We start from the raw sequence: 23,755 nt of genomic DNA, 5'->3' as shown, positions 1-23,755 counted from the left end.
TGTGCCTGTGTTAACTTTGGTAATCTGGCCAGCTATAGGTCTCAAATCTAAATACACTGACTCTTGCCATGGAATGTTTGTACACAAGCCTGCTGTGTCAGAAAAGGCACTGATGTCAATAAGTTGCTACAAAGTTTCTGTTTCAATGGCAACAATGTCACTTGTGCATACAGTGGCAAACCTTGGCAGCTTTTGCTGAATGAAGAGGGTCAAGCAGATGTACCCACTGCCCTTGTAGCTTGACAGGGATGGAGATCACCCACACTGGTGTATCTATGCGTGCCAGTGCCCGCACGTTTGTGTGTGTGTGTGTGTGTGTGTGTATGTGTTATTGTGCGCGCGCTCACATTTGCCGTGTGCGTGTATGTGTGTGTGTGATCAACTGCATGTGCCGTGTGCATATGTGTGTGTGCGTGCTTTTCACAGTGCCTAGGAAACTTTCGGACTTTGATTTTGGTGCTCTGCCAAGTCGCTGGATTGCCTCTCAACTGGTCAACAAATGACGCTTTCGAAAGAGTATTCCTTTTTCAGTTTTGACAGATAATCAGTCAACGATATGGAAAGGCCCATCGGCTTTTTCTTTTTCTTTTTTTCTTCTATAAAACAGATGCTCCGTTTTTAATGCAAATGTGAAAACAGACTTCCGTGCCTGGACTGAAGAGTTGCACCCATACAATCTGACACCAATCACACTTGGCCTTGTCCGCGGTGTCAATTTTGTGAATGGCGTCGCCTACCCGTAAAGTTATTTTTTTTATTCTTCACTTCTGTTTTCATGATCTCATCTTGCCAGACCCAGTTCCACTTATTATTCACTCCTTTGTCGATCTCTGCTGCAAAAATCCTCTAATCCTTTGTGAGTTTTCTAATTTTGTCAGTGACTGAAGACGATCGACGAAATCATGTATCTTTGCAGCCCGCGAGCCAGTTTTGTAATCCCGACCGAATACAGATAAGATGAACGATGACAGAGGAGCAACGGAACACTTATTCTCAATTGGTTCGCTTATCCAAACATGGGGTATTTTAGCAAACGCTGTGGGTCTGTCTTGTCAATCGGTCAGACAATGTTAGTGCAACCTTCGTGGGTTGGAAAAAAACCTCACCCCCCCTCGACCCCTCCGATTTTCTCAATGGATTTACGCAAATCTAAAAAATGGCCTCTGGAGCCAATTTTTGGTCAGAAATCCGACTACAGTCGGAAAAATCTAATGCCTGAACCAGCAAGTCAAAATTAACTATCCACAAAAAAGAAAAGAGTAAAAAAAAAATAAAAAAAAAGGAGGCACAATAAAAACAAACCAAAATAAATAGTAATAAACTAAACAGATAAATCCCGAGATACTGAATGAAAAGCACTGAAAGAAAGAGGAATGCATGTAACTGAGGGGGGTAAAAAAAAGCAGAGAATTATTTTCCCCTGAAGTATAATACTCTCTATACATATATTACAAGTATGAATGGTGCGTGTTTGTAATTGTTCTCATTACTTTCCAACACTATGCAATCGTGAATCTGTATTTATGAGGACGCAGAATAGAGATGTTCTATCAGTTTTGCAAAAGCAAAAAAAAAAAGACGTCAATCATGAACGGTATGATCAGCTCATAACAACTCACATCAGAGGCTTCCCGTCGTATGGCCGTAATGGTTTTAGGACCGTTCTCAGTGGCCACTCTCCTAGGCTTCCACTGTCAACAGAAACCCTTTAACGTAAGTACCAACAGGTGCCTGTCACAAAATGATCAATCAAAACACATCTAACACTGTCTTTGGGCACTGGAAACAACTCATTCAAGTTCAAACACACCTATTTGCTTTGTTTTTGTGCTAGAACTAAGTTGTTCCTATACCAATATGCAAGATGCACCTCCCTACCCCACCCCCCTTCCCCCAAAAAACAAGACAATCACAGACAGATAAGACAACTGCAGTGTATTGTAGCATGTTAAAATCTTGTCACAGCAGACTTGTCTGTATGAAATGTGAATCACATTCCCCATAGAGAATGTATCACTAGACTGCAGCTCCTTTTCCCTCCCTTCTGCTTTTCCTGTCTGCCAATACAACCCCCCCCCCCCCTCCCCCATATCCCCCTCCTCCCTATCAAAGCAGATTTTTCAACAGAATACTGCATGGGAGGATTCTTGTTGCTATTGCTTCTCTTAAATGCCCAAGGTGTTTGCTTAGCGTGGGGCCTTCACTGGTCATTACACCTCAAACGCCAGAACCCAAACACAAATCAAATTTGTGCGGATGAGTATAACAAATCCTGGTCAATGCATCAATAGAAGTCCAGACCATCGATTCCTAGTCTGGCACTTGAACCAATACTTGATTCTCTAAAAGTTTTTTTTTGCCCTAAAATTATGTATAACATACTGTAACCAACTGGTGCAGACTCCAGCAGGGGTCTGGATCAATACTTGTTTGTCTATTTTAGATTTAACAGGCTTGTTTTCTCTTTAACATCTTCAGCCAAATCAGAATTAGGCAAATTCCTTTAGTGCCAGCAATGAAAGCAAATCTTAGAGGTAGAGAAAAACGAACGATTCAAGGGGGCTGAGTTGAATCGAGTACACAGAATGTAAGAATACAATTAACAAAAGCTGCATGCAGCAAAATCAGGCCAAATGAATACGCTTAATAGCCAAAAAAAAGTGCAAGACAAGACAGAGCGTAAACCTGACAAGATGGCTTGGAGAGCCCTGGCCAAAGGAACGGTTCAGCGCTTATAGCTTTTAGAGGAGTTTGACTGGCTAAGAGCGGACCGGGCAAGACCGGTCATCTTTTCACTGTTAGCCGCGCAGAATTTAGCCAAGCAGAGCAAACCGATAGGCCTAGTTTGCATCAGTCTGACATGGTACAGTATATGACACCAAACAGTACTTCTCATCCCCTTTCATCTTCCTTTTCCATCACTCCCCCTTCCATTAAAAAAAAAAAATAAATAAATAAATAATTTTTAAAATTAAAAACTAAACAAAAGCATCTTACTATATTCAGCTCTGAAACTCCCCCCCTCTCAAAACACACACACACAAAACCTTAAAACTTTCAGCCCTGACGATTTCTGTGAAAAAGTTACTCCCCCTCCCGAAAAAAAACAAAAAAACCCAACCAAAACCCAAACCAGCACCTTACTATAATGACCCCTGAAAATTAGTGTATAACTTGCTTCCCTGGAAAACAAGCAAACAAAAAACTTGCCCCATTGTCTCTCAGCTCCATCACATCCTGCAGCATGAAGCGAATCCTTGATGGCAGCTCCTCATTGGATGCAAACACCTCAATCCGGTTAAAGTACTGCTTCATCAAGGCCTGTCACAGCACACAAACTTAAACTGTTATGCACAACAAACACACACGACTTTTACTGCACTAACACATAAAGATAGTTTCTATGCATGTCATGATATCCATTTCACAAATACCTCCAACAAATGCATGAGGATTTTACCAGGGAAATTATTACGAAAGCCTAAAAATTTTATCAATAATTATTCTAATTCAGAACACAAACGATTATTCAAAGTAGGAACATGAACAATCAACTGGAATATGGAAGTTTCAAACTACGCACACCTGACATTGAATTCTAGTTATTATCACACATGTTTTTAATGTTTACACCTATGACAAGAATCCTGTGCATGCTGTTACCTTTGCCTTAGGTGTGTCAAGGCGGGGCCCCACAGTGCGCATTATTTGACACAGACATTCCATGTCCTCCTCCATGTCTCGAAGCGGCGTGTTCTTCTTCTTCTCCAGTAACTGCTGGATACACCTGTGGAGGATGCTCTCTTGCAGCATCTCCAGCTTGCCAAGTTCACCTGCCCACACCACATCAACACTTCTTCACACACTGGGCATCTGTGATTGCTAACTGGTGTGTTATATATCTCACTATGTATATGCATGTGTGTGTGTGTGCACGTGTGGGTGGGTGAGCACAAACTTACTGATTAAGGCCCGTTTTAATTCTTAAATAAGATGATTCAATAAAATAAATAATTGTTGTTTCAGATTTTTTTTTTTTTTTAAATCATTTCAATTTGCATTTTTTCTATCTTTTATTCTTTTTAATGCATTCACTTATGTTTCTTTTTTTATTAAAGTTTCGTTTTCTCCGCATAGGCGGATAGTAGTTTGCACAGGACAGGAATGTCAGACCCCTGCCGGAGTCTGCACTAGTTGGGTCACGCTTAAGTATGTGTAATTAAAATTTCATTTTATTTCAATGCTTTGTACATACCGTAAAGTTCGGTCTATAAGCCGCGACTTTTTACTCCAGCTTCAGCCTCTGCGGCTTATACAATGATGCAGTTTATTTGCGGATTTTAACGATCCCGGGAGTGTCACATTCTCGTCTATTCTTAGCTGCCCTTCAACTCACCAAAAAGGAAATTTTCAATCTAATGTTTAAATAACATACTTACCGTGACCCAACTAGTGCAAACTCCGGCAGGGGTCTGACAGTCCTGTCCTGTGCAAACTACTATCCGCCTATGCGGAGAAAACAAAACTACGGCCGGTAACCTCCTGGAAGTAGGTAATCTCCCCTTTAAAATCATGATTTCTGTCCATGAATTTTTGGATGAGCTTCAGGATCGTGTGCTAACTGTTCACGTTTTATAAATCAAATCCGCACACATTAAAGCCTTCAGATCAGCATTCAGTTCTACTCTGCTCAAGCGTACACCCTCATCATGCCGAAAACACGAATTTATGCCTATGATGCAGCATTCAAATTGAAAGCGATCGACCTAGCAGACGACAGTGCAAGCGACAAACCAGCAGCGACCTCCACCTTCATGAAGTGAAAGCGATGCTAAGTCAGTGACAAGATGGCGGAAGAAGCTGTGCTGGTTCTCTTCAACTCGGACACTGAAGATGAAGATTTTAGTGGATTCAGTGAGCAGGATGACGTTGAATAAATGTGATTATCCCTAAATTATAGATCGTATTTTCGTTGTGTTAATTTCTTATTTTTTTGTGGCACTAGCAGCATTTTCGCTTGCTTTTCTTTGTGTTGTTCCCGTTGTACAGTATCGACAGCTTTTCTTAGTAACAGTATGTGTTCCGGTACCGGAAATCAAGTGCAGCTTATAAACCGTTGCGGCTTATGTATGTATAAAGTTACATTTTTTCCAAAATTTAGTGGGTGCGGCTTATATAGCAGTGCGCTCAATAGACCAAACTTTACAGTACTTGTGTTACTCTCTCAAGCCTGACCAGCATGGCAGGTTTATGCATTTATGCCAAGAGGTGTGGTGAATCAAGCTGAACATGAGGCTATCTAAAGTTATGCAGTCATGGCAAGTAATGGAGGTGGATAACCTGTATTCTTGTGTCAAAATAAGGTGACCACTCCACAGTAATGCTCATCAGCAGTCAAGGGGTTAAACCTCCTTCAATGATATGCTTTAACACAAAGGGGATGCTGAACCCATTACTTGGCAAACTTCTAGCCCCGCCTGAACAATAAATTCATATACATGGCTTCTGGCTAACTTCAGTTACATATTCACAGCTTCTAGATAGCTTCACAGTTTAACATACAAATTCTCAAAGAACTTGTTACTGGTCACCTGAGCTGATAAAAACATCAGTGCATGCTTCTGAGCTGCTACTCTTCTCAGTCTTCTGTCAAATGTTCTGATCAACACACAAGAACAACTCCAATACAAAGTCACAACAGAAACAACTCACCAATGAATTTGATATTTCCAAGCATCTTCTCTTTGGCCAGCTGGAACTGCTCTCTCTCCTCGTCTGTGAGCGGGCCATCTTTCTTGTCAAGAACTGCGCATTCAGATGCAACAACATACCATCATACCAGTTTTCTTTAGTACCAGGCTCCCAGTGCAAAAACTATCAAAAAACACCAGTGAATAATTCCCCTTCTCCCCATTCACTTCTGTCAGCATGCTGGTTTTTCTCGAAGAGCTGCAAAGCCTCATTAAAACTTTTACAATGTAATTTCAAAGCAAAACACAGTGCCACATGTCAAAGCTGTAAAGCACTAAATCAATGTCTCCATAAAAAAGTATTCATTTATATTTGCTGCTTATAGCCCAGCTGACTATACTGGGCCATGATGGGGAGTGGGCATTGAAAAATCTTAATCATGTGTACCACCCTGAGTGAAAAAACATACAAGTAAATGGTTAGACTAGCAATACATACCTTCAGTTGCCTTGGATCTGTTCTCAAATTCGTCTTGACACTTGTTGAGTAACAATCGCCGAAAACTCTGAAAACAGATTTCTGCCAAGTCACACTATTTCATTTTGCCAAAAGACTCAACCATTTATTTCACATATAAGCAATATACATGATACTTTTTCTGACATTGTGTACATGTGTGCGCAGGCGTGTTTGTGTTTCTTCCTTCGTCTTATCACTTACAGACCTGTAATGTGTGCGCGAGTGCATGTGTGTTTGTCTGTTTCCCACAGCATTCATGTATGGGGGTGAGCTAAGAGATGGACAATGATCTTGTAGTGAACAGAACTTAAAAGTGAAAAGCTCACTACTTCTCTCTCTCTCTTTGATGTCTTCCCTGAGTGTCCTAATCATTTTCAGAGATGACATTTCTCCTCTATCACTCGTCAGAACAATTGAGAGAGTTCAATGTCAGGTGCACAAAAAGTATCACTGATAATGTAAGTGGCCATTAGTGTCTGTAGGGCAACTTGCTGTCAGAGCACAAAACCCACAGCAATAAAACATGGGGCTTGATTAGCAACAAACAATGAAAAAGTGAACAGAAGACTAAGTCACTAAAATGTAAGACTTCAGAATAGTGAAGATAAAGACTATGCTTTTTGTTTTCGTCAGAATACCCACAAAAATGGTCATGGCAAGTGTAGAGACAGTGGGGAGAGTATTACACGAACAACATTGCTGCTTATAGTCCAGCCAACTGCACAGGGCCTTAGTAAAATGTCCAACTAAATAAAAATTTCAAAGGATTAAACAGCATACGCACAAACACAAGACGCAATGTACAGTTCAAGACATTATCTTAACTGTTAAGGTGCCAATGCTATATAAAGCAAGACTGCAGAGGACGTCATGTCATCTGATTAATATATTCTACCAAAAATATAAACAATCGTTTAAAATCAAATAAATAATGGGTGGAGGGTGGAGGGAACAGGGAGAGGGGATAAAAAAACAACCCGACTCAACATAAAACATATATGGCCACATACATGAAATGAAAAAATGCATTCAACACAAAGATATAATGGCACTCAAGCAAACGGCGCTACAAGAAAAAAAACCACTTCACAGCAAACTGAGTCTTATGCTCTCACTCTCTGGAACTATTATCTACTTACACTGGAGGAGGAGGAGGCAGGCTCGAAATTTGGGACGTCCTCACATAGTCGGTGGCAAAGTTGGGCATACAGTCTACTGTACTTGGGTTCTTCTAGCGCTTTTTCAAAAACCTGGAATAAGAAGTTTTCTTTAAAATCTCAAATACACACACTGCAATATGCTGTCATATGACAATCAGAGGCTGACGCTGAACAAACGCATAGCACTATGTTGTCATATGCAATGACGGTTATCGTGGCTGATGAAGAACACACACATGATGTCAAACGCAACGACAATCAGCAGCACCATATTCAAACACTGTTCTATCACTCAGTTCCCTCATCTTCACTGTGTCAAAGATGTGCACCGGCCAGCTGCTGAAGTCAGTTTCCCTTTTTGTAGCCAATGAGGCTACAGGAATAGCAAATGGTTAAAACCAAACCATCCAGTTAATGGATTATGAATACAAATTACACAAGAGAGCTGGAAAAGGCTGTAGAGATACTGCCCAAAGCAAAATCTTCAGCACTTTCCTTGTTGCTTCAGGTTCAACACTCAGCTTGTATCAGACTGACATAAGCTTACAGTGGGGCTAACAGTAAAGTGAGAACTGTATGCATGTCTGTGTGGCTTGTAAAGCGCTTTGTGCAATGAGGAAAGCGCTGATAAATGTTCAGCTATTATCATTAATATATCATTATCATCAATGGTTTCTCCAATGCAATGGGAATCCATTTACAGCTGAGTCTTTTATGAAGAACTACGACTCTTTAAAACTGGTAGACAAGATTGCACTAGCTTTTAGTGCTGCAGCTTTCGAGCAGGCAGCTGCCTCCACTGCTGTTCTGATGGTCATGACTATCATACATACATACCTTGTTGCAAAACTGAAACCTTTCTTCCTCCTCTTTATCCCAAACTGAATACTACAGCACTGATTAACAAGGAAAGTGACGGCAGTCATACTGACCAGCAGGATAATGCCCTTGAGGATGACTGGAGTATCAATGCCAACATTGAGTAGTTCAAGGCTCAGCTTATCAAACTTCTCAGGGGTAAGTTTGTTGAGGATTCTGCCAACAAAACAAGTCAACATGTGTGAGAATCAAGTTCAGCTAACAGTAAACAAGTTCAAATACACATTCTTTTAAAGCTATAAATCAGTCAATTTATGTCATTGTTTTTGTTTGTTTGTATCTTTAACAAGATTTGTCTGCTAGTACTGCAATGAAAATTTAGTCCCATGATCAAGATGCCCACGATTCTAAATAATGAAATAAGCCAAATCATTAACACTCCTGTAAGTGTAACCCCTTTTGTTCATCTTCAAATTTTGAACAAATTGTGGAATTCCAACAGTTCTGAAGTTTTACTTCCTCCTTACCTCAAATGAAAAATTGACACTGGCAGCTTTACATTTTAATAATAATCTGCATAGCAAGTTGGGTAACTTGTGCAATGGCATGCAACAACATACCATATATGCACACACACACAAACATACACAATTATAGAAAGGCGAAGGAATGTGAACATGTGAAACCATGAAACAATTATCAATGCTGTTAATTCACTAAATGGAAGCTGTTAACTGTGAAACCATGATACAATCATCAATGCTGTTACTTCACTAAAAAGAAGTTGTTAACTTAGTTACTAGCACACTGTCACAACTCACCCTCTGACGCGTCGAAATATTTTGTCATGTCGTTCGGTGGGTGAACCAGCGTCGCGTCTGAGGACGCTTGGCGGCACCCATCGGGAAACAGCCTCTGAGGCCCGTGACCCGGACACTGTGGATTGGGTGGGTGGTCTATCGTCCCTGACATTTCAAGCAGCTAAAGTTAACATCAAGAGGTTGGGGAGGACTTATCAGTTAACATCCACATTATCTTCTGAATATACATAGAATTAAGTCATTTGATTTATGCATTATTTCATGAACCACGTTTTTTTGTTTTTTTCCATTTTTCACCATCCCTTCCAATTGAGAAATGAACATGAATGGAGGTAATAAACTGAACAAAATCTGTATTCTTATGTAGTTGTGTAGAATCAGCAACAACAAAAAATTCATATAGCAATCCAAATATCATTATTACTACTACTAAATAATAAAATAACAAAAAAATAATTTCAAGAGTTCAATATCATCCATGTACAACATTCATTTTGTAATTGTTCCAAACACTTTTTTATATTCACACTATTCTGTATACACATCTAAAATGCCAGCAGAAATTGGGGAAATTAATAATAATTATTATTATAATCATAATAAAATAATACAGTTCTGACCTGATGCACACACACACAAAATCCAAGTTGCATCCACAAACAAATATATTCTTTCTGTCTTTTAAGCATAAAAATAAAAATCATATGATCTATTCTCATACATTTATATAGTACTTACTGTCCTCCTAAGTGTGGAGAAACACCACCCTTTTTGGATTTAGCGTCCAGTATGCTGCTTATCTTTCCACCAAAAGGATCAGCTCAAGTGACAGGGACAGAAAAAACAAAAAAGGGATTGCTCCCTTTTTTCACCTGCAATCAAAGGACAAAGAAACATAACACTGAAACAGAACTGGATGGGCCATTTGTTTTTTTAAGTGCACTAATTCAAGCAGCACTGACACTTTTTTTCACAACTTTTGGATTTTACGTATCACAAACTGAATAATTTTGTTTCATACATTTATTTTCTGTGTCAACTACAATCCATACTCGTAAGGTTAAAGACTACACCAATATAGCATAGTAACTGATCAACTCGTGTTGAAATGAACACATAGCTCCAAATTAAAATCATTATAAGTTAAAAGTCATAATTATTTCAAAATCATTTTATTCAAAAATGTACACCCAAGTCTTCAGACAAATAATGTAATGACCTCTTCTGTTGGACAGAGGACTTTCTGAATCATCCTGTTCTGTGCATAAGAAATCTTCCTTTCCTGAGCTAGAGACCAGAGCTCTTATTTGCATTCTTTTGCTTATCCTCAATTGCCCGATTATGTTAAACATGTGTTACAGGTTATGCATGTTCCGTTGATCCTTCTTTGATGACTGAAACAGTGAAAGCAGTGAGATTCATTTGTGTGGCAACCAAAATTTGTTTTCATGGTTTAATTCAGCATGGGCAGCCCACCACCTTAACTAGCTTTACCTGAGTCTGCACTGCCTTTGTTCAGACAACTTTTCTGCAGAGTTTTTGGCAGAAATGTGACAAGAAACAAGCTCAAGTCAAAGCAAACTAGAAGATGAAAGCAAATGATAGGTGTAAATTAGTAATTATAAAACCAAGCATCTTGTAACCTTGCAAAAATACTCAATTCGCAATAGCCGAGTGGTTAAAACATTGGACTTTCAATGTGAGGGTCCTGGGCTCGAATCTCGTTAACGGCACCTGGTGGATAAAGGGTGGAGATTTTCCCCATCTCCAATGTCAACATATGCATAGACCTGCTAGTGCCTGAATCCCCTTCATGTGTATACGCACGCAGAACATCAAATACATGTATAAAAGATCCTGCAGTCCATGTCAGTGTTTGGTGGTTTATGGAAACAAAAATACCCAATACCCACTATGCACACCCCTGAAAACAGATTATGGCTGCCTACATGGCAGGGTAAATAAACAAAACAGTCATACACGTAACATGTTACATATCTACCAGAGTCAGTGAGAGTGTGTGTGTATGCCTGAAATCTGACTGAATGACATAGGAAACGAATGATGAGCGCCCAGTGGTAGCCGTCAGTCAGCTCTACCCAAGCAGACAACCTGTTACACAAATGATCCTGAGTTTGTAAAGTGCTTAGGCAGTTAGGGCTTGGTCTCCAACCAAAGATAGGCGCTATGAAAGTATCCGTATCAAATCAAATCAATTTGATCCTTTCATCAGGACAACGATTTCCATGATGAGATTTATAGCCTTTCGGTGACCAAGAAAAACCGGAAATGGAAATGTGCATGTGCACGTGGTTCTCACTAAAAACAACCAGGGTATCTCAACGAAAATAAAATAAAAGTGGGTCTGCAAACTCTCCCTACTGCCGAAAAATGGTGCGTCATCTCAAAATCAGCCGAGTTAATATAAAGCCAAGTGGAGATATTTTATGACTGATCTACTGTTCTAACTCTAAGTCATGTAACAGATTGTGGCAGAAGTGCAGATATGCTGGTGCCCAATCTTCTCTACCAAGTGCAGACAAAAGAAATCAAATATGTATGTTGAAGACTTCCAATTGATCATTCAATGTCGAAGTTCAGTTGGAGAAACATGCAAACAAACAAAATCAGCAAGAATCAATCATGACAAAACCATCGACAAATGCATGGTTTATAAATCAAAGCCTTCAGAAAAAAACCCATTTGATTAGGCACTATATAAATGAACTTAATATCATTAAAATGAACAACCAGAATGGGGTGAAAAATTCCAATGTTTAAAAGCAACATCAATTTTCAGAACAAAAATATTATGTAACAAATTTAACTATACTGCCAGCATTAGAAAACATTTGACCACACCCAACAACTTCAGTTCACTATTAATAACTACATGGATGGTGATGTCACCTCTTTACTGTTGAGACAACACCCAGCCCTAAACTTACAACAACAAAAAATCAATAAGACCGGGAGTACAATACCACAACAAAGGGCGTTACTACTACTAGGGCAGTTCTGACCACGTCTTATTCCTGACAGAAGCTGACGCTTCCGATGGTCTCGCCTTCATTCTTCTGGTCAGGCTGAGACTGGTGGTATTACTATTAGTGATAAGACTAAGAGTTGTACAGGATGTGAGCTGTGGATGACAAATAGTTCTTTTCATAACGTAGCATTTGGGATAACCATGAACAAGTTATCTTAACTGTGACGTTTCCTAATTACCTTGTTTCACAAGTTTCACAAGTCCACTCTTTTCTGCAATTTCCAGGCTAGACTTCGTTACCGTCGAATTCACAAGCAACGAAGTCATTCTTTACTTCAGTCTGTCATGGAGACCATTTGTTCACCGAGAGATGAACATCTCGTAGAAAGTTTGTGAACACACCAAACCAAAGTCTCCATAAACAAAAGAAAGGATACTATTGACATAATACTAGCTGCTACTCACCCCCTGTTGATTTTAAGCTCGGTGTTATCTGCGATGGTTGTCATAAAGCTTGCTTACTGGCACCCGATCTGCGTATCACACGAACTTTTCTGCTGATCCCAGAATGCATGCGGATTGAAGCATCACGGGATTTGCTGGAGCTGTGTAAAACATTCATTATGAATTCTGAAAACTTGAGCAATTCCTTACAAACTATCTTTATATGGATTTTTGTAACAAACTTAAATTAATATTCAATATTCCATAAAGTACATCCTTATTTTATTTTGGAAGGTTACATGATATCGCGTCAGTGCCACTGTCAAGCCCACAAATTCAAAATGATCTAAAGTTCCGATAATTAAATGACCATCTTAAAACGCGTGCTCTCTCTCTGTCTGTCTGTCTGTCTGTCTCTCTCTCTCTCTCTCTCTCTCTCTCTCTCTCTCTCTCTGCGCGCGCGCGACTGTGTGTGTGTGTGTGTGTGTGTGTGTTTTGATTATTTCACAAGACTGCAGGAATTTGAATCCATAGCATGTGGATTAACCTCCCTTTGGCATGTCTTCTACTTTCAGTATTGGCCTTATGGCGTTAGCCGATAGTTGCAGGAAAGGAAACTGGCAAGCTGAGTTGGACGATATATTGAAACTCAGTCGAAGCAATGGCCATCTCAAGACGTTCAAAACAGTGCGGACTGATAACGGTCGATGCAGATTCGTTTCCGACCAAAAGCTGTTGGCGTGAGTGAACTACTCACCACTTTAACCAACTCAGGAAAGAGACGAAGTAACTTATGAGTAACCTGTCAGTCTAGTCCAGTGTAATCACCATTACATGAAAATCACGTGTAGATGAACTTGTATATATGTTCATACTGTACATTACAATTTACACGTGCATGTTTCCGTACTGTATGCGTAGGTCAATAAGTGATAAGAAGAAAAAAATCGACACTGTGTGTGTGTGTGTGTGGAAAGGCTGCACGCGCAGTGTGCAAGTAGTAGATCTAAATGCACGTCGGGTGGTTTGGGGTAGCTATACAATATGTGTATGCACATTGTGTGGTGTGTCAACAAAGTATACATGCCATGAGTTACTCATTTTAATTAGTAATGTTTGTAAGTGGCATAATATTGTATTTTAAGACACTGCATGGTGGCCTGGTAATTGCAAAACTGCCAAAAGCTAAGCGGTTGGATTATTTGATTTTCATTCAGATCATCATAGAATAATCTAAGGCTTATCTGGTGGATGACTGCTGGAGGATTTTCTAACATCTCATGTAGATTTGCTACATGTTTGAACTCCTTTAGCATATTATAATAATTATTCTGCTTGAATTACAGCATTGCTTATATCAACAAAGGACACTATGTGTAAAAATAATCATATTATCACTGACATTGAAAATAATATTAAAATATTCAAGATTTTACAAAATCTAAAGTGCACAGCAGGCTCACACATGCTTGAGCTTTAAACCCAACTTTTGTCAAGAAAAATATATCTTACAACTTCCAGATACTTATATATATCCTTTTATAAAGTTTCATTGCAGTAACCATAAACTGCAGATCGAAACAGGAAGAAGAGAAGGTGAAAACAGAGAAAACAGAATTTGCAGGGAATGTAATATGGGTACTGTTGGGTATTAATTTCAATTTGTTTTAGAATGTCCCCCAAATACTGTAATTTGAAATAAATTGATACCACATAAATATAAATCACACATGTCAATCAATGTTCGGTTTATGCGATTGATTCAGTACTGGGAAGAAAACACAACTTAATCTAAGTAAATTCATAAAATTTGGAAAGGTTATGTAACTTTTGTTACATCTAAAACATACTTGTCAGTATATTTAAGTTTGATTTGTTTTGTTACAAATCATCATTAGCGCGTGTGTATGCATGCTTGCGTGGGTGTGCATTTTTGCGTGTTTCTGAGACATCGTTGGACTGAAGTTATGATTCAATGAGTATGTATTGTGATTGTATCCTCCACACCCCGAAAGGGGCAAATGGATTAAATCTTTGAATCTTTTGAAGTACTCTCTCTCTCTCTCTCTCTCTCTCTCTCTCTCTCTCTCTCTCTCTCTCTGTCACACACACACACACACACACACACACACACACACACACACACACACACACACACACAGATACACACAGAGAGACACACACACATACTCATACCCACACAGACACACACAGACATACACACACACACACACACACACACACACACACACACACACACACACACACACACACACAAAGCAGTCCAAACACCCACCAACAAACAAACACACCACATATATGCATCATTTAATGGGTGATCAAGCAAAGCATGTGCAAGGAAAACATTCACAGTTGATTTCTATGATTATGACAAAACAAGGGTGTAAAGCAGAACAAGCAGAATCTTGCAGGTTGTCGTCATAATAGAACTGGCTGAAACGGTGTCCAGGCCTTCAGACTGCTTCTGAGAATACCTGTTCTATGGCGTCAAACTTTGTAGGAAGAATATACCAGTTTCAGTTTAGATTTCTCAAGGAGGCATCACTATTCGGACAAATCCGTATATGCTACACCACATCTGCCAGGCAGATGCCTGACAGCAGCATAACCCAACACGCTTGTCAGACCTTGAGTGCATGCTTTTTGTGTACGTACACAAATACTAGTGAATGAGGCCATACCAAGATGGATTAACTCTCTCCATACGAACGGCGAAAGAGACGATGTTAACAGCATTTCATCCAAATTACCATCATCAAAATATTGCAAGCGGAACGCTCTTATACTGAAGAGGTGAATGTTGACAAAGAATACCACAGTTCTGACGATGGAAGCTAAAGGTTGGGTCATTCAGACACCCACTGGACATCCGAGGGGGTCTGTGTAGAGAAGAGAGGACTGACCGTACTGAGTGAGTTAAAACAATATCCATGAGGCCAGATGTCCTTTAATATAATGTGTTAATCAGTTCGGGAGTGTCCCATTGATACTTCTTCAAAACAAACTGACCAAATCACTTGTGAATGCTGACATCACTGTGAACACCAAAGAAGAAAATGCTGTCAACATGAATGTCACAGCAAATATAATCCAACAATATGTGTGTGTGTAGTGTGTGTGTGTGTGTGTGTGTGTGTGTGTGTGTGTGTGTGTGTGTGTATTTTTCTCTCTATTTTTTCTGTGTATGTGTGGTATATAATTTTTTTTTTTTTTTCTTTAATTCTCATTATTATAGTATCCATTTCTTTCTCCTCTTTCTCCTTTTCAATTCTTTTTCTTCTTCTCTATCCTCTTCTCTTTGTGTTCCCCCTTCACCTTCTCTCTCTCTCTCTTTCACCCACCCTCCCTTGGACTTTTACCTAGTATATAGTTCTTAACAATTATCCATCTCAGAGGAAAAACATAGTTGTTGAAGAATTATAGAAAATTATAGAAAAAGCCATTTGCTATCAGCTGTTCATATCATCTTTTTGTCTTCTTTTTTTTTCCAGTAAAATTGGCTGGCTGAGGGACTACTTCATGAAGCTTTGTCTGACTTTTCACCGGAAGGACAGTAAACAAGCCACACTTCACAAGCAAGAGGGCAACAAACTGTTTCTGGCCCAAAAAGACAAGAATGCACTGCGTGCTTATACACGTGTAATGAAAATGATATAGTGATATGTTACACTGTTCATAAGAAACTGGTACAAGTCCAGCTGCTGAAGCTGCTGCTGTATAGTGTGATGGTAGTGGTATTACTACTACTACTGTTGTTTATGTGCTATCAGTACTGCTGCTGCTGCTGCTGCAACTCCTACAACTGTTATTACTGCTGCAACAGCTGGCACATCTTCATGTACTTCTAATTGTTGATAATAATAATAATGGTATTTATATAGTGCTGAATCTTGTGCAGAGACAAATCAAAGCGCTTTTGCACCAGTCACTCACACGCATGCATAACTCTAAAACTGTAGAAACTAGAGACAAGGAAGGGCAGGCAAGGGAGGCTATTTTGGGAAGAGGTGGGTTCTGAGTGTAGAGACTTGATGAAGCGAAAGAGGAAGTTCATTCCAATTGCAAGGTCCAGAGACAGAGAAAGAACGGCGGCCAACAGTCGAGTGTTTGAATCTGGGTATGTGTAAACAGAGTGGATCCGAAGCCAATAGTAGTGAGTGAGATGGAGTGTAGAGGTGAAGGCAGCCGCAGAGATAGGAAGGGGCAGTTTTGTGAATGCATCTATAACATAGAGTGCTGATCTTGTACTTTATTCGGTGTGAGACAGGGAGCCAGTGGAGATGTTGCAAAAGAGGAGTGATGTGCTCAGATCTTTTCTTTCTGAGGACGAGTCGGGCTGCAGAGTTTTGTATGCGCTGAAGGGACTGAATGGATGAAGCAGGCAAACCAGACAATAGAGAGTTACAGTAGTCAAGGCGAGAGAGAATGAGAGAAACGACAAGTCTAGATGTTGCGTCAGTGGACAGATATTTCCGGATGGCACTGATGCGCCACAGTTGACAGTAGCAGGACCGACATGTCTGACTGATAAATTTTTGCATGGACAGTGTATTGTCAAGGACAACACTGAGGTTCCTGACTGACGTGGAAAGAGGGATGGATGTACTGCCAAGTTTGATTGTGTCAATTGTGATGGAAGACAGTTTTTGTTTAGTTCTTATGATCATTGCTTCAGTTTTCTCCGCGTTTGAATGTCCAGGAAGCAGTTGGATGTTTCTTGCAATAGCAACAATTTTTCAGGGGTATCACTCTTCTGGAGTTGAGTGTCATCAGCATAAGAATGATGACTGATATCATGGCGGTTGATAATTTCAGCGAGAGGAGCAGTGTACAGTGTGAAGAGCACTTGGCCAAAAACAGATTAGTCAATCAGTGAATATTTCTGTTTTCCTATTCATCTATCAATAATAGTTTGTAATAGTCTACATGTCTGTCTGTTGTATCTGTGTATGTACTGATCTTTTATTCTATTTATCTACCACCCAGTATATGTACTTCATTGATTGATTGTATTGTTGTATTGCCGGTTTGTCTGTTTCTATCACTGCTCAGTCTGCCTCTGTTTTGTCACTTTCTGTTGGTCTCAGTCTCTCTTTCTCTTTCTCTTTCTGTCTCTCTTATTCTTTCTGCCTCTCCCTCCTGCCCTACCCACCCCATCTCTCTTTCAACAACTCACTCCTCAGAATCATAAACCCACAAATATATTGTTCTTTTTTACCTAACCACCCACTCACTCACCCTCTCTGTATGCGTGCATGTTTGTCAGTCCATGTCTCTCTGTCAGCTTCCTTATGTGTCTTAAACCATTCGTCAGTATTCTAGTCTATGTATCTGTCAGTCTTTGCCTCTCTGTGTATGTCTTTAGCTGCCCCATCATCTGTATCATTTTGGTGGCATGACTCCCATCTGCTCATTCTTAGTCCCCCATGCATGGTCACACACTGGTTCTGTCACAATCCCAACATCAGCTGTTCACAGGGAACCATCGATGTTACATCACCAGAAGGCCACACATTGCCAGAAGGCCACACTCCAGAGGAGACCCTGAACTACAGTGGTGTACAGTAGTGCCTGTTCCGATTTGACATTCCTCCACCCCACCTACTAAGCCACTGCTGATGACAATAATCGTTTAGTCTTGGAGCCAGACTGAGTGAGTGTCCACTGACTGTCATAACTATGTTCATCTTCTTCTTCTCATTTGTTAGATGGACACCCAAGTCTCCACGATGAAGGCAGCAGTATGCTGCAGGTCCTCCACAAAGCCATAGAGCTTCTGTGCACTGCGTGGAGGGGGCAGGACTGCAGCAGGTGATCTGTTATCTGGCTGTCAGTGCCACAGATGCGCTGTGCCAAGTGACCAGTTCAGAATTTTGTGGGTAGGTGGTTTAGGCGGTTGTGGCCTGTCCTGAGTCTGAACACTGACACATGTTCCCGCCTAGTCAGAAGGTAGTAGGGGTCTGTCCTTTTTCTGTTGCTTGGCCTTGATGATGGTCTTTACCTCAGGCTATCTTTTTCAGAGCATGCAGTATGCCCCAGGTCAGAGGCAAAAGGGAGACGAGGGTACCCACCTTGCTGTGGCCTATGGCAATCGCTCAGCGGTCCTTTTCCGTCTTCACAAGTATCAGGTATGGAAAAGTAGGAAAAAATTGGGGTTTTTTATGTATGTGTGTATTTTTTTTTATTAGCTTCCACATTTTATTTTATTTGTACTTTCTTTTTGTAAAAAAGAAATGCTAGACTGAGGATAAGTCTTGAAATTGCTGTGAGTGTGTGTGTGTGTGTGTGTGTGTGTGTGTGTGCATACATACACACATCTGTGCATGTGTGTCAGTATTCAGTTTATGTGCATTTTGTTTGTTTGTGTGCTTGCATGCATCTGTGAGCATGTGCACACGCATGTACAAGTGCGTGTATGTACGTGCATGTAAAAAATTTGTGTGTGATTAGATTTTATAACAAAACTGAACATGTATGTGTGTGACTGTATGTTTGTGCATGTGGGATTTTAATTCATTATCAAATTTATATAAATCATTTGTGATTAGTTCATGACAAGGATTATTAGTATAACTGTTTTGTTTGCCTCTGTGGTTTTCTTCTAAGGGTAGAATAGGAGAGAGATTTTGTGCATGTGTGGCGTACATTCAGTTGATAGAAATGTTGTGTAGCTACACACCAGCAGACCACACAGATTAGCAGAATCATGAGAGAGCTTCTTCTTCTTCTGTGTTCATGAGCTGCAACTCCCACGTTCACTCGTATATACACGAGTGGGCTTTTACATGTATGGCCGTTTTTACCCCACCATGTAGGCAGCCATACTCCGCTTTCAGGGGGGTGTATGCTGAGTATGTTCTTGTTTCCATAACCCACCGAACGCTGACATGGATTACAGGATCTTTAACGTGCGTATTTGATCTTCTGCTTGTGTATACACACGAAGGTGGTTCAGGTACTAGCAGGTCTGCACATATGTTGACCTGGGAGATCGTAAAAATCACCACCCTTTACCCACCAGGCACCGTCACCATGATTCGAACCCGGAACCCTCAGATTGAAGGTCCAAAGCTTTAACCACTCGGCTATCGCGCCCGTCATGAGAGAGCTAATTTCTTGTATTTGACAGTAAAAGCAAGTGACAACCACAGACCCACATATAACTGTAACATAGTTTCCACCCCATGGCAGGACTGTTTGACCGACATAGAGAGGGCGCTGGCCGAGGGGATTGCAAAGCAGTCAAAGCCAAAACTACTGGTTCGTCAGTGTCTGTGTTACGCAAGGCTGGGCCAGAGGGAAAAGGCCATGGCAGGTTTGTTATCATTGATATAGGCATGTATTGCTTTGCATTGGCATTGCCGTTGCTCTCTTTATATCCTGTGTGTTGGGGTGGGTGGGGGGGGGGGGGGGTTTGTGTGTGTGAATGTGTGTGTGTATTTGTGTGAGTGTGTGTGTGTGTGATGTCTGTTTTACTTCATGATTGTGCTATTTGGACGCATGAAAATTAGTTGTTGAACATTTTCAGAAGTAATTCTTTCAGGTTATTGGTTAAATTCATGGATATGTGATGACAAATACATGGTGTGTGGAGAGACAATTTCATTTCTTGTTCCAGTATTAATTAACACTTGAATGATATGCTTTATGTGCACATTGATCTCTGTTGTTCTAGATATCATATGTGTGTTAACGATATATAACACTCAGCATAATTTGATCATATTCAGTGAATTCAAGATATTGCTTTTGAATGTGGGAAATCCAACAATTTTCTTCATAGAAATTGGTTTAGGTGTTCTTCTGTCGTTATCTGTCATGCTATAATTGAGGCTGTGTGTGTGTGTGTGTGTGTGTGTGTGTGTGTGAAAGTATGAATGTATGTTTGCATTTGTATTTGTTTGTGTGTATGTGTGTGTGCATGCATGTGGATGAAAACATTTGTTTAAAGAGATTGTGTGAAGGACTTTGTTGTGCATTGATGCAAATAAATGTGATACTGCATGTTGCTGTTTTATTCTCATGTCCAGCTCAACAAGCCATTGTCAGTCTCCAGCATGATGATGATGACAAAACAACACGTAAGTTTGGATTCATTCAGTTTCTGTCTTGTTTTATTTTCATTTACCTGTGTCTTCATACCATTTACTTTCAGAGGATGTTTCGAATTTCAGCAGTTTTTACACGGGTATATAAGATGAGTGAGACTGTATAGATGCATAAGATTTTTTTTTTTCTCAAATCCAGGGATGCACCCCACAATCTAAGGCACCTTGTAGGCTGAAAAAAAGCAGAATGTACTGACAGTTACCAAACAAGCTGCAGCTCTGAAGATGAAGTCAGAGAATACAAGGCGACGAACCCGAAGGGCAAGAGACAATGACAGAAAACACGAGAAGAGAACCCACAGAAACATACAATAGCGAACAGCCAACTCTGAACCATTAACAGACAAAAATGGACATAACCAAATACAAAGTACATTACAGACACAACACAATAAGGATGGTCTCAGTATAGACCAGTCATCCCTGATGACGGAAATGTCTGATTTCCCTTAAAAAAAAAGAAAAAAGAAAAAAAGAATGTACTGACAGATCTTGCTGATTAATTCTCTGCTGCTGTCAGAGAATGCTGTCATCACTGATGGTCTCCATCTCTGTCACAGCATGACCACTTTGTTTCTCCCTGGGAATATTATTATCATCGTTGAATTCAGGTGACTGCAATGGTGAGAGCAGTATAAAAAAATTATCAGAGTGCCTGTGCTTAGAGTAATCCACCACTAGTTCTTCAAGAATTGATTCCACTTGATTTGGCAGGCGATGCATTTTGCTATAAAACAATTTAATTACACATACTTAACCGTGACCCAACTAGTGTAGACTCCATTTTGCTATAAAACAAATCGCAAGCAGACTGCTCCACAGCAGAAAACAGCAGAGTGCCCTGTGACACCCGTATCCTCACATCCGTCATTTTCAAAGACAGTGGTGCAATGTGGACTGGTGGCCCAAGGGTAACACATCCACCTTGAGAATCTGAGCACACAGGTTCAAATCCCACCCTTGCCACTATTTTCTCCGCCTCCACCAGACCTTGAGTGATGGTTTGGATGCTAGTCATTAGGATGAGATTTTAAACAGAGTGTAGCATGTGCTTAGTGCATGTAAAAGAACCCACAGCAACAAAAGGGTTGTCCCTGGCAAAATTCTGTTGAAAAATTCACTTTGATAGGAAAACAAATGCACATGCAGGCAGAAAAAAAGGGTGGTGCTGCACTGTAATGATGCGTACTCTCTGGGAAGAGCAGCCTGAATTTCTCGCATAGAAATCTGTTGTGTCAAAATGTGGTTCTATTTTTTTTTTGTGTGTGTGTGTGTGTGTGTGTGTGTGTGTGTGTGTGTGATAGTAAGTCGTGTCCGACTATAACCATCAGAACAGCAGAGGAGGCAACTGCTGTTCTGACTATTTCGGCTAGAATTTGATTATAGTGGAGAGTGTCTTGCCCAAGTACATCCCCAATATCTCGGCCAAGAGGGTTTTAGGACAGTCGGCGTTGGGATGGTTCCCACAAGGCTGCAGCACTAAGAGCCAGTGCAATTTTGCCTCCTAGTTTGAGAGTCATATTCCTTCACAAAAGACTAAGCTGTAAATGGTTTCCCATTGACTGGAGAAACCATTGATAATACAGCTCTCACTTTGCTGTTGGCCCAAATGTAAACTTATGTCAATCTGTGATATAAGCCGAGTGTTGGGCCTAAATACAATATGATATAGTACAGTACAATGCAGTACAATGGAACAGCCCTAAAATGAACCCTGCATGATTTGTGTTGGTGGTCTGCTCTGGGCCAAGGTTGTGCTCCATCCACATCCACTTCTTCATATATGTTTAAAAAAAAAAAGAGTTAAATGTCCCATAGTCTCTAATGGCTATTGTGCTCCATCCACATCCACTTCTTCATATATGTTTAAAAAAAAAGAAGAAAAAAAAGAGTTAAATGTCCCATAGTCTCTAATGGCTATCAGGGCAGTGAATTTACATCCACTGTGCCTAGGGCTCAGCATAGGAAGGCGGGGTCCAATCCTTTCCTTCCTGAAACAAAGTCAAGTTCCAATTCACACCTTGATGGAGTGAGAAAAATCGGAATGAAGTGTCTTTCAACACCATGCCGAAACAGGTCATCGAACCCAGATCACTGGTGAACGCTAAATCAGAAGTCCAACGCCTAAGCCATGCCGCCTCGATCCTACATCATATACTAGTTATGAAAATGATGTTTATAACTACAACATGTTTTGTTGTTTTTTCTGTTCGTGCAGTTGTAGTGTAGCGAATATGGATCAGTTCACAAGCTTTGGCATCTCCTTGAAACTGAAACTGAATCTAAACACTCATGTTATTTTTTTGTTTGTTTTTGGTTTTTGTTCTGTTTCAGAGTACCTTGAGAGAGAAATGGTGAAAATCAAACAAGAGATTGAATCAATGTGAGTGTTTGTATTACATTTCTCTATTGACACACTTTGTCTTCCCTTTTATGTGCGTCTGCCGTTCAGATCCTACTGTATATAGGTCACCATGAGAGGAAAGCACGGTAGGGCAGAGAATCTGTTTTCGTTTGATTGTGATATGATATTTATGTTTAATTATAGTATCATATGAATGTTTGATTTTTGTATGATATCAATGTTTAATTGTATGATATGCTTATTCTGTGTGGTTGCGATTATTGTATGTGTGCTTTACTTCAGTTAGTTTGTTTTGTTTTTTTCATGTCTGGTGTGATTTTTGTATGCATACATCTGTGATTAATTATGTATGGTTTATTTTAATTTGACATTTTAAGCATTTTATGTCTTTTATGCATACATATTGTATGTGGGTGATTCTCTTATATTATTTATGTTTTATACCACAAATTATTGATTTCTCCTCTTGAAGATAGGAAAGTATTTTGCAATTTGTATTCTTTATGGTAAGGGTTAAAACTGGAGTGAAACTGTGAATATTACAAACAAGCCAAACACATGGCGAAGCTGTTTGCTCTGCAGTTGTATATTATGTAGTTATCTGATAATGCAGCGTTGATGTTCTTGTTCATTCAAGCTGGAAACCGATTTCTTGATGGCTCGTTTCCAGACACTCAAATTAAGACCCAGGTCCTGTGGTATACTCTTTGGGCTGAGGTGTTTGGGGGTTGAGGGGGGGGGGGGGGGGGGGGTTGGGGGGGAGCTTGTTGAAGGAGATCTGTTTTGAACATAAGCCAACCACCCAAGCTGAAAGAGAG

At 40.1% G+C, this 23,755-nt stretch overlaps 2 protein-coding genes across 2 annotated transcripts in view; one reads left to right on the top strand and one right to left on the bottom strand.

The window, feature by feature from the left end:
• Nucleotides 1-12,621, bottom strand: part of LOC143286324 (eukaryotic translation initiation factor 4 gamma 2-like) — a 33,128-nt gene extending 20,507 nt beyond the window's left edge. Inside the window, exons 1-10 of the mRNA XM_076593865.1 lie at nucleotides 12,522-12,621; nucleotides 9,749-9,830; nucleotides 9,011-9,154; nucleotides 8,303-8,405; nucleotides 7,350-7,460; nucleotides 6,190-6,256; nucleotides 5,713-5,805; nucleotides 3,664-3,833; nucleotides 3,211-3,321; nucleotides 1,620-1,691 (exon numbers count right to left, since the gene is read on the bottom strand). Coding sequence (XP_076449980.1) covers nucleotides 1,620-1,691; nucleotides 3,211-3,321; nucleotides 3,664-3,833; nucleotides 5,713-5,805; nucleotides 6,190-6,256; nucleotides 7,350-7,460; nucleotides 8,303-8,405; nucleotides 9,011-9,154; nucleotides 9,749-9,830; nucleotides 12,522-12,621 — 1,053 coding nt within the window. The remainder of the gene's footprint in view (nucleotides 1-1,619; nucleotides 1,692-3,210; nucleotides 3,322-3,663; nucleotides 3,834-5,712; nucleotides 5,806-6,189; nucleotides 6,257-7,349; nucleotides 7,461-8,302; nucleotides 8,406-9,010; nucleotides 9,155-9,748; nucleotides 9,831-12,521) is intronic.
• Nucleotides 12,622-13,034: 413 nt separating this feature from the next.
• Nucleotides 13,035-23,755, top strand: part of LOC143286527 (protein-lysine N-methyltransferase SMYD4-like) — a 35,130-nt gene continuing 24,409 nt past the window's right edge. Inside the window, exons 1-6 of the mRNA XM_076594123.1 lie at nucleotides 13,035-13,183; nucleotides 15,956-16,103; nucleotides 18,485-18,592; nucleotides 19,656-19,779; nucleotides 20,495-20,545; nucleotides 22,907-22,955. Of these exons, the coding sequence (XP_076450238.1) occupies nucleotides 15,984-16,103; nucleotides 18,485-18,592; nucleotides 19,656-19,779; nucleotides 20,495-20,545; nucleotides 22,907-22,955 (452 nt within the window). The 5' untranslated portion in view covers nucleotides 13,035-13,183; nucleotides 15,956-15,983. The remainder of the gene's footprint in view (nucleotides 13,184-15,955; nucleotides 16,104-18,484; nucleotides 18,593-19,655; nucleotides 19,780-20,494; nucleotides 20,546-22,906; nucleotides 22,956-23,755) is intronic.

The sequence above is a fragment of the Babylonia areolata genome, chromosome 10 (assembly GCF_041734735.1).
Source record: "Babylonia areolata isolate BAREFJ2019XMU chromosome 10, ASM4173473v1, whole genome shotgun sequence".
NCBI classification, from domain to species: Eukaryota; Metazoa; Mollusca; class Gastropoda; order Neogastropoda; family Buccinidae; genus Babylonia; species Babylonia areolata.
The sequence above is the reverse complement of the archived record's forward strand: the minus strand, read 5'-3'. Positions and strand labels throughout refer to the sequence as shown.